Source organism: Archocentrus centrarchus, chromosome 13, assembly GCF_007364275.1.
Source record: "Archocentrus centrarchus isolate MPI-CPG fArcCen1 chromosome 13, fArcCen1, whole genome shotgun sequence".
In the NCBI taxonomy this organism is placed as follows: Eukaryota; Metazoa; Chordata; class Actinopteri; order Cichliformes; family Cichlidae; genus Archocentrus; species Archocentrus centrarchus.
The window spans coordinates 26,249,943-26,260,115 of record NC_044358.1 but is presented as its reverse complement, the minus strand read 5'-3'; the positions used below and the strand labels follow the sequence as shown (position 1 = coordinate 26,260,115).

Genomic DNA, 10,173 nt, shown 5'->3' with positions numbered 1-10,173 from the left:
ACTCATTAGCAGTTTTAACACAACGCGCATGATATGCACAAAGAGCTCTATTCATCCTACTGTGGCGTTACTATATATGAAATGAGATATGGATGGTTCATTTAGAACTGCACAGACTTGTACCTCAGTGGTTACAGCTAAAAGGGACACCAATAGTATTTTTTCTCTTGCTATACTTTTTCTTTCTGAGCAAAAATCTCGGTCCATCTCCCTCCTGAGTTTTTTTTTTTTTTTCCGTCTAAGCAGACAGCATATGCACGCCTTCAGCAGACGACCCACTTTTAGACTGAATAGACTATTCTGCTGCTCCTTCTGTCATCACTGTGTTTACCACGGGGGTCTGAAGCTCAAGCTCATATCCCAACTCACTACTTCACACTTTATTTAAGATTACAGCAGACTGGGTGAACATGTAGAGATGGATTTTATGAAGCTGTTTGGCACCGTTATAGCCGTTTTTTTCCACCCTGGATCCGCTTCTAAACTAAATGGTAAGAATTTCTTCGGAAGAGGGAAAACTCCCCGTTTTAACAACTTTGCGAGGGTGTAATCGAAATGCGTTTTATTTCCGAGGTACGCCATGACTTCGATAATGTCTGCATGCAGCTCTACGCACGATCATAACTTCCATTTGTGTTGTTGTTGTTGTCATTGTGTATGATAACGGGGCTGAAACCAGAGCCGCTGGAAAAATGTGTCCACAGAGTGCGCAATATAATGATAAACAGCAGTCACAGCACAGCGGCACGGGATGTGGTGGATGAACTCAGAGTGAGAAAGTCACATAAATTAGCACCTTTAATGCGCACCGATAGGACTAATCGGATGCAATAATACTACTAACTATAGGCCTAAACAGCAGCATTATGTGCCATAACTACACCAACATAATGCAAATCCCTATAGTCTGCCTTTTCACTTCACAATCTCAGCTTGAAACCTATTGGCGAGTCACTTTGAGGCCACGGCTGGCTCTGTTGTCTCTCCCAGGCTACACAGAACCGATGTGCAATCAGTGCTTTTAGCCAGCCAGGATCAGTTTACTGTGAAAAGTTGAAGAGACTAGGGACAGTTGCAACTTTGCCTTTCTCTCGATCACTCAGAGACTGTTTGAGTTACTTCTAGACTAACCAAATGTTGATATATTAAACTTAGATCTGTTTGCTGTGTGCCTCATAATCTTAGCCAGTTTCCTCTTGAAAAAAAAAGGGATTTTAATCTCAAGACATTTCCTGGTTAAATAAAGGTTAAATTAGAAAAAAAAATAAATAGATAAATAAATTTCAAAAATACCCAGATGATTTTACACTCACTGGTCACTTTGTTAGGTACACCTGTTCAGCTACTTAATGAGCTAAATATCTCATCAGCCACTCACATGGCAGCAATTCAGTGCACTTAGGTATGTAGATATGTTTACAGAGAATGGTCTGAAAAAGAAAATATCCAGTGAACAGCCCTTCTCTGTGTAAACATGCCTTGCCAGAGGAGAATGGCCAGACTGCTTTGATTTGATAGGAAAGCAGCAGTAACTCAAAAAAAAAACCCTCTTTACGAGCAAGGTATGCAGAAGAGCTCCCCTAAACACACAACACATCAAAGCTTGAAGCAGATGGGCTGCAGCAGCAGAAGACCACACCGGGTGTCATTCCTGTCAGCTAAGAAGAGGAAATGCAGGCTACTATTTGCATGGGGTCACCAAAGAGTCTTGATTTCTGCTGTGACATTTGGATGGTAGGGTCAGAATTTGGTGTAAACACCATAAAATCATGGATTAATCCTGCCTTGTATCAACAGTTCAGGCTGTGGTGTAACGGTGTGGGGATATTTTCTTGGCTCACTTTGGGCCCCTTATTGTTGCTGACCATGTCCATCCTTTCATGACCACAGTGTTACCTGTGCCTTGAAGAATTAAGGCAGTTCTGAAAGCAAAAGGGGTGCACCCTGGTACCAGCAAGGTGTGTCTAATGAAGTGTTGAGTTAGTGTATATGATGTAGGACTCACTATCTTGATTTGAATGGAAAAAGTCTGATGATGCAGCTGACCTAGTCTCAAGGGACATTTGCACCATGATGAAACATTAAATTTTACTAATTCTTTTTTTTTTTTGTCTAAATAGGCATAACAATTCTGAAAATTTGGTTGGATTTAAAATAATATTTTAACATTATTTGTACAGTAATAGTAATTATATAATTACTATTAATTAATTATATTTATCAAATATCAATGACTTTGTTATGGATCTTGAGTTACCTTGCAGATCCTGCTGAAGACATTTTCTGTATATTTTTATTTTATTTGCGTTAGATTTATCAGCATACGGTAAGAATTCACTTCGCGTTTTGTTTTTAGTTTGACTTCAGTGAACTAAAATGGTTTAGTCTTTAGTTTTAGCTACAGCAACCTTGCACTGCAGCAAACGTGAACCACAACTTTGCTGTGTTTCAGCTTTCCTTTGTTCATAAGAAAGTATATGCAACCATATACCACTTTTCCTATAACACAATAGATTCAGTTGTTCATTTTAACATAATAGCCTGTCGTGGTCTTATACTATATTTTGTCTTTCTATACAAAAGAAAAAATTGTCCCAAACCTAACTAACTTGAAGTATTATTGTGAGAACTGCTTTGATATAGTTGCCTTGCTGTCTTCCATGTCAAAGTGTCATGCACCAGCTTGCCACACTAAGTTTGACAGATGCTGAACATGGCATGTGGAAGGCAGCAAAACACTGATTTTAACTATATCTGAACTCAATCATACAAAGGGTTGAGGCAGCAAGTTTTTTTTGTTTTTTTTTTCCCAGTAAATGCAGTGGCTAATGTTGAAACTGCTGTTTAGCTGGGATGGGGTGGGGTCTCATTAAACATTTTCAGTATGAGTGTCATCACCCTGTAATGTTTTTGAGTGGAATAATAAGACCTGTTGTATCTGTCCCCACTTTCCGTTAATACACCCAATACTCAGCTAACATATCTGTATTTGTTTTATATGTGAAAAATGAGAAAACAAAATTATATTTACTGGCCTGAGACTTGTGTAGAAAAAAGAAAACTTTTTAAGGTATAAATATCAGTACCATCTGGTTGACTCTGCCCACATTGCAGTGGAAAGAATTTGGCAATGCAACCCAAACATTCTGGTTCCTATTTTTTCCGTGACACTGTAGGTTGCTAAAAAATCTTCCTGCCACATGGATACCACAGGAAGAGTTCAGAAAACAAAAACCCTGCATTTATCATCTTGTTTTCTCCTCAATACTCCCATTGGTATCCAGGCCAAAGAATATGTCGGAGCGGGACACAGCGCCCATGTTACAAGGCGTCCTACATCCACGACAGCAGGCGAAGGCTGACCTTTGAGGATGCCAGACAGGCCTGCAGGTTGGACGGAGGCGAGCTGCTGAGCATTGAGACGGAAAGCGAGCAGCGACTGATAGAGAGGTACATACAAAAGCTGGGGGCTGGTGATGGCGACTTCTGGATCGGGCTCCGCCGCAACCCACAACATTACACTGCCGGGACAACAAGCCCAGGTTGCCCCTCACAGTATTACTGGCTTGATGGAAGCAAGGCCAAGTTCAGGTTTGTCTCATTGTTTTAAAATATTTTCATCTGTATGTATAAATGTTTCAGCTGCATCTGTGAAAGCAGTATGAGTGGCCCCCTGAGACACAGTGTACTGTACATGGAAGGAAAAAAGCCATATTCAGTTGTGACTTAAAAAAAAAAAACTATTGGATTTAGGTGATGTTTGTGTGGGAGCGAAGGAATGCCAAATGTCTTTTGCAAGAATTTGGGAATGAGATAGAAATAAATGAAAATCATCTAAACTTGTGAATGTTATTTGTCATAGGAATTGGCACTGGGATGAGCCATCGTGCGGTAAGGAAATGTGCGTGGTTTTGTATCACCAGCCCTCCTCAATACCTGAGGGTCGTTTCCTGTTCCAGTGGAATGATGACTACTGCAGCTCCAAGAACAACTTTGTCTGCAAATACCCGGAAGGTGGGCTGGTACCTCACAGACACTAGTGATGGATCTGGTTTAGCAGAGCTGTAAAATGTTGAGATTTGGTACTCTTGATTTTTCTTTAGTTCTTAAAGCTACACAAAGCAGAATTGTATCTTTTAGAGATCATTATTGCAGTGTATCCACTTCTGCCAAGACCTAGATAGATCGGTAGAGTTTTCATGCTCTTTTCCCTCACATCTGATATTAAAATACAGCTTCTCAAATATTCATTTTTCAATGAACTGATTACATGAAAAGGGAAAAATGACTCACTTCTTTGTATAAAGCAAGTTTTAGCAGCCTCACCCATGTAACTATCTTCCTCTGAATAACCGTAATTTACTTCCATGTTTACAGAAAAAGTACCAGTTTTTACTGAGGACAGAAACACAGCATATGCAGGTACAGCGCAGCGTTCATGCATGATTTTTCGCAATTTCTGATCACTTTTGTTCTCATGTTTACTTCCTTTTATTTAAAGGTTTCTATTTTTATAATCTGCAAGTAATGTCTGCAGGAAATATGCGGTGCATTCCTGCATAGGTAGGTTGTAATTCCCTTATAAGGAAAGTTATTGGAAAACAAATGTCAAACTCTTGAGTTTAACAAAACAAGAATTAATGCTTAATTAAAATGTGCACAACATATTTGATCACATACAGTGTGTCCCAACTGCTATGTGAGATATCAGTGCTGGATGCATTTCTGGAGAAATGTTCTGCGAAAAACTGAATCAAAAGGTGTTTGGTTGGCTTCAGATCAGCCAGCAAGGTCATAGAGATTTTACTTCTTTCCTCTTTAGAAACTCTTGTGTGAATATGTGCTTATCATGCTGGAATATTCCTTTTATTCCAGGTATCGGGCGACTGTCAGCGATCTTGTCAGCCAGTGTTTTCAAAAAACCGCAGGCACTGATGTTGCCTTGCTGCATCTATAAATGCTGCAGAGAGAGTGCTGACAGGGACTAGAAAGCAAGAGCATATTTTTTCCCATATTGGCCTCTCTTCATTGGCTCCCTGTTAAATCTGGAATCAAATTTAAAATCCTTCTCTTCACATACAAGGTCTTAAATAATCAGGCCCTATCTTATCTTAAAGACCTCATAGTGCTGTATTATCCCAATAGAGCACTTCACTCTCAGACTGCTGGCTTACTTGTGGTTCCTAGGGTATTTAAAAGTAGAATGGGAGGCAGAGCCTTCAGCTTTCAGGCTCCTCTTCTGTACAACCAGCTCCCAGCTTGGATTCAGGAGACAGACACCCTCTCTAGTTTTTAAGATTGGGCTTAAAACTTTCCTTTTTTGATAAAGTTCATAGTTAGGGCTGGATCAGGTTACACTGAACCCTCCCTGGAGGTTTCTTCCTGTTAAAGGGGAGTTTTTCCTTCCCACTATCACGAAGTGCTTGTTCATAAGGAGTCATTTTGGTTTTTGGAGGGTTTCTCTGTATTATTGCAGGGTCTTTACCTTATAATATAAAGTGCCTTGAGGTGACTGTTGTTGTGATTTGGTGCTATATAAATAACACTGAATTGAACTAAATTGAATTGAATTAAAACGTCATATCCAGAACGCCTTGTGCACTCGTGCAGCTCTACTGTATATCGTCACACTCACTCCCAGCTTTGTCATTGTCACTGTCAAAATTATGCATTCACTGCGTTATTCCTGGCCAAGTTCATGCTGAACATGCTGAATCCCATCTGGTGCTGGAAAATGTTATTGTGATCTCACCTGAACAAATAACATGCACCCAAGATTAATTCCGTTTATTTTCATGTTCTTCAGCAACGTTTGAGCTTGCTGATTTGTGCTAAAACACAAAGAAGGTTGTTTTTTTTTTTGTTTGCTTGTTTTAGTTTGGATGCTGTCCATCGCCGTTGACGTTATGTATTGTTGTTCACACTGTCTGAGCGGTCTTGGAAAACTTTCCTTTACTAACCCATGTGCCAAGTCTGAAGCATATTTCTATTTCTCAGAGCAAAACTGTTCAAGTAGTGCACCAGCCATGGCCTCACTGCAGCTCTGAGTACTGATTATATGGCTCTTTTTATGCCTACTAGATACTGCTGCAGGTGGTTTGGTGGCACAGTGGTGCAGTGTTTAATAATAGGTTCAAATCCACTGGCTGGCTGCGGCCTTTCTGTGTGGAGTTTGCATGTTTTCTCTGTGCCAGCATGGGTACTCTCTGGGTACTCCAGCTTTCAGCTTCCTCGCACAGTAAAAAGACATGCGTGTTAGGTTGGTGATTCTAAATTGGCTGTAGGCCAGATTGTGAACATGAATGATTGCCTGTGTCTGTGTTAGCCTTGTGACAGACCTGTTCCCCACCTCTCACCCTGTGACAGCGGGGATAGGCTCCAGTGCCTAGATAGCAAATAATGGAGTTTTGATGGATTCTTGCAAATGCCTTACTTTTGTAGCAGTTAAGTATCCTTGATATTTAGTTTGTTTATGCATTGCATCTACTACCCCGGAAAGTTTTTTTTTTTAAGACATTGGGTTAAACTACATTATTTGCAATAATTTCTCCAAAGTAGCAGGGTGTGGTTGCTCAAGCCTTCTCAGCACTGGTGTATGATCCCTGTCTTTATTAGTCTTTGTCACCATAAAATATGTCATCATAACAAATGGAGTTTGAAATGTGTGTCTTATGTCTATGAAACACTTTTTCTACAGGACTCATACAGATATAAAATGCATTATTTGATTAACTAGTTATTTTTTATCTGTAATGAATTTAACTAAAATCATTAATTATGTGATAACATTTTTTAAAAAAAAAGCTAAATTATGAACTACTCAAATAATTTACAATATTTTTCACATTTACCTGTTAATTTGTTTTCTGGTTTCTTTAGTATCATCTTTGATTCCAAACATATTTTCAACCACGGAAAGTAATGACAGGATAAAAATAGGACTACCTGAATCATCAGGTAAGAAAGGAAATACTGATACTCAGCGCGCTATGTTTTGGGAAACTGAAAACCATTGTGTCACAACTGATGTTCTTTTCTTCGCAGTATCATTCTCCAACAACACCCTGTATGTTTCCTACATCCTTTATGCGACAATCCCTGTGCTACTGTTGCTGTTGTTTGCAGTTGCTGGTTTCTTTTGCTACAAACAACATGCTAAGAGGTAAAACTGAAAGCTATAAGAGTAATAAAAGTGCATATGATTATATCATTGTGACCCACTGTGCATAAGAAGAAGGGTATTTCTGTGCATAACGCATTTATTTATATTGCTGTTGAAAGTTTTGCATTACAAAATTTAGTGGGTCATGATTTTAACTTTGGTGTTCTCTCATATTCAGGAGGAAGACAGAAACAGAAAGCTATCCCAGCAGATCAAAACAGTGGGTCGTAACAACAGCTTCATCTTGCCCTGTGCAAGGACCTTATGCCTACAGTGACATTACCAAACTGCCTCACACTGCTCTGGACAGCAGGATATCAGCAGAAATCATGACAAAGTACTCCTGTGCTCCATCCCATGACTCGCAGTATAACGATTATGAGAATGTGTCATGTGTGGACAATGAGAGCGGCTTTGTGACCAATGACATCTATGAGCCCTGTAGAGCTCAAAGCCGGCGCTGCCGCAGTCAGACTGGATGGGTGGAAAACGAGATCTATGGATAACATTGGTGTCTACACATGTCCTTCAGCCTCAGACAGACTACAGTTACCTGTGTGATGGGGGATTTCTGAACAGCTTGGCCTTTTCTGCACAGGTTTCACTAGATTTCCAGTGCTACATGCTCGACATACTTTGACTACAAATCAGTGTATTTCATAAACCAGGGATTCTCAAAGTTTTGTCAACTCCAATGACTTCATATTCTTCTGCATATGTTTATATTTTTCTGATGTTTAAAATAAAATGTGTTATAGCCATACTAGTGGCATTGTTAGCTCCATGAATCACCATGCTAACATGCCAAGAAAGGCCGCTGACAACATAACGTGCAGCAGGTACATTGTTTTCCATGTTCACCATCGTAGTATGGATGCCCAAAATTGCAGACTAGTTCTACACACTAAATAAAGCTGAAGCTAATAGAATCTGATTGTAAAAGAAAGGGACTAGATGAAGGATCGTCAAAGTGATTCTGAAGAGGGCATAAATGTGTGCACACAATTTCATGGTAATCCACCCAACAGATGTTGAGACCCTAAGTGTAATCCACTAACTTTATAGTGGTACTTGCATTCATTGGAAGGCATAAACTGGAAACTGCAAGGTTACGATGCTAATTCATGTCATAAGGGTTCCAATATTTCACAAGATAAATGACAACTGGGTGAAGATACTGAAGAGTGGAATATTAAAGACATTAGTCTGTTTATCCTCTGGGGAAAATGCACAAATCTTCAATGCAGAGTTTATCCCATAGTCAACATTCATTATGTGTCTGACTCTGCACAGGTTGACACCTCCAAGCAAAGGAACTGCCTTTGAGTAATGTTTTTTTATGTTTGAACTCAAAGAAAATAACATTTTTGAACCTGCTTATTTCCTTTGTTCAGTTTAAGCCTTCGCCTCTAACCAATTATGTAATATTAAAGCAGCACTAAAGGTTTGAGAGGTTTTGGGGGCATTAATGAAACCAGCGAAGCATTAATAGTTCAGGTCAGCTTGGTGGTGCAGCAGTGCTGCTGAATCTGACATAACAGATTATGCAAATAGCCTAATCCTGCTGATGTTGCATCCACACAGGGTCACTCATTTTCTAAACAATCACATAAAATACTCAGCCCTTTTTAAAAAATAAATAAATAAATAAATAATGTCACCAGATATGAAGAGTCATGAGACCAAGAAGGCTTGCTGTTGACTTGCTGCTGTGAAGAAGATGTCAAGCTCAGGATATGTGTTGACCTTTTCTCTAAACTTGAACTGTGGTGTCATCCCTGTGTAAGGCTTCCCGTTTGGTCTCTGATGTCAGAGACCAGCAGAGAACGCAAGGAAACACTGATGGCAGAACTGCACTGGCCAAAATAAACCTCAAAGTTGTGTGGTTTCCTGACTCCACCTGATTGGGTGAGAGGTTCGACCTTCTCACTGATCTGGCAGTACAGAAACTTTTATTTATTTGATTTTTGGTGAGGCCAGTTTAGAATATATCACACCATTCATCAAAACGTGCATTTTCTTGTAAATTTAAAAATCACTCTTTGCATTACATATACAAATGCCTGTGTTATTTCTGAATGTGCACTGAGTGGGTGTTGGATCGGTGTCTTGGAAAGATGAAGCAAGCCCAGTAAGGAGAGGCTGAGTGTGTTCTTGGAGAATGTTAGACAGGAAATGCCAAAAGCACATCTGGAACTCTTACATTCAGGAAGTCTATGCGTGACAGCGGAGGCCTTCAGAGCACTGCGCTGCCTGCCTGCCTACTTAGCAATCCACTGTTCTCTGTTTGACTGTCACTACATACCATTACGAGAAGCACTGCCGAGTGTAGATCTGTGCTGCAATTCAGACATGAAGTTGGATCCTATTCCTGATGTTTCACATATTATGGTTGCGTTCTCTATTTAATAAATATATGTATATATTAAAATGTGTTTCTGTGTGTGAGTGCAGGGCATTGTTTGAGTGAATGAAGTGCAGTCAGTCAACCACTGTACTGAGAGCAGCACTTGAAAGGAAAATATGGAGCCTGGTTTCAGTTTTCTATTTTTGCCAACAGATGGTGCTGTCATGTAGCTGACAAAAGTTTCTCTGTGGCTGATAAAATGTCTGGGGTTCTGCATGTTCCATTATATAATGTTATAGATTAGTAATGCACGTCGCAGCTATGCATTTATCTGGTTTATATTGTTTGAAGCAGAAATGCTGGGGATTCAAGGATTTCTTTTTCATTTTTTTTTTTTATTTAAATAAAACAAGTCGGGGTTTGTTGTTTTGTTTTTGTTTGTTGCCTAATCTTTTTTTTTTTGCAGAGCCCACTTTAACCAAGTACAAGTAGCAAGTTTCAGGCTGGTTCAGAATGCTTTTAGCCCCTCTCCCCTGCATTTTTCACTCGCAGCCGACAGAAGCCTATAAAACACCTGCAGGGCAAAAACTTCAAAGTTACCTATGCGCGCAATCAAGGAGGGCAGGCGAGCAAACAGATTTCAGAATAGCAATTTTACCGGTTG

The 10,173-nt window shown here is 39.7% G+C and overlaps 1 protein-coding gene across 1 annotated transcript; it reads left to right on the top strand.

Moving 5' to 3' along the window:
• The first annotated feature begins 235 nt into the window (after positions 1-235).
• On the top strand, positions 236-9,506 carry laynb (layilin b). Its single transcript, XM_030744665.1, has 7 exons — positions 236-491; positions 3,285-3,591; positions 3,863-4,014; positions 4,378-4,422; positions 6,880-6,957; positions 7,045-7,162; positions 7,341-9,506. The coding sequence occupies exons 1-7, from the start codon at positions 419-421 to the stop codon at positions 7,666-7,668; spliced, it is 1,101 nt and encodes a 366-aa protein (XP_030600525.1). The 5' UTR covers positions 236-418; the 3' UTR covers positions 7,669-9,506.
• The last annotated feature ends 667 nt before the right edge of the window (positions 9,507-10,173 follow it).

What these genes read in the sequence shown, in the direction of transcription:
- laynb (XM_030744665.1), top strand. Translation starts at nt 419, where the DNA reads ATGGATTTTATGAAGCTGTTTGGCACCGTTATAGCCGTTTTTTTCCAC. An exon ending in TGTCTGCAAATACCCGGAAG is followed by an intron (nt 4,015 to 4,377) that starts GTGGGCTGGTAC and finishes CCATGTTTACAG; the next exon opens with AAAAAGTACCAGTTTTTACT. An exon ending in TACAAACAACATGCTAAGAG is followed by an intron (nt 7,163 to 7,340) that starts GTAAAACTGAAA and finishes TCTCATATTCAG; the next exon opens with GAGGAAGACAGAAACAGAAA.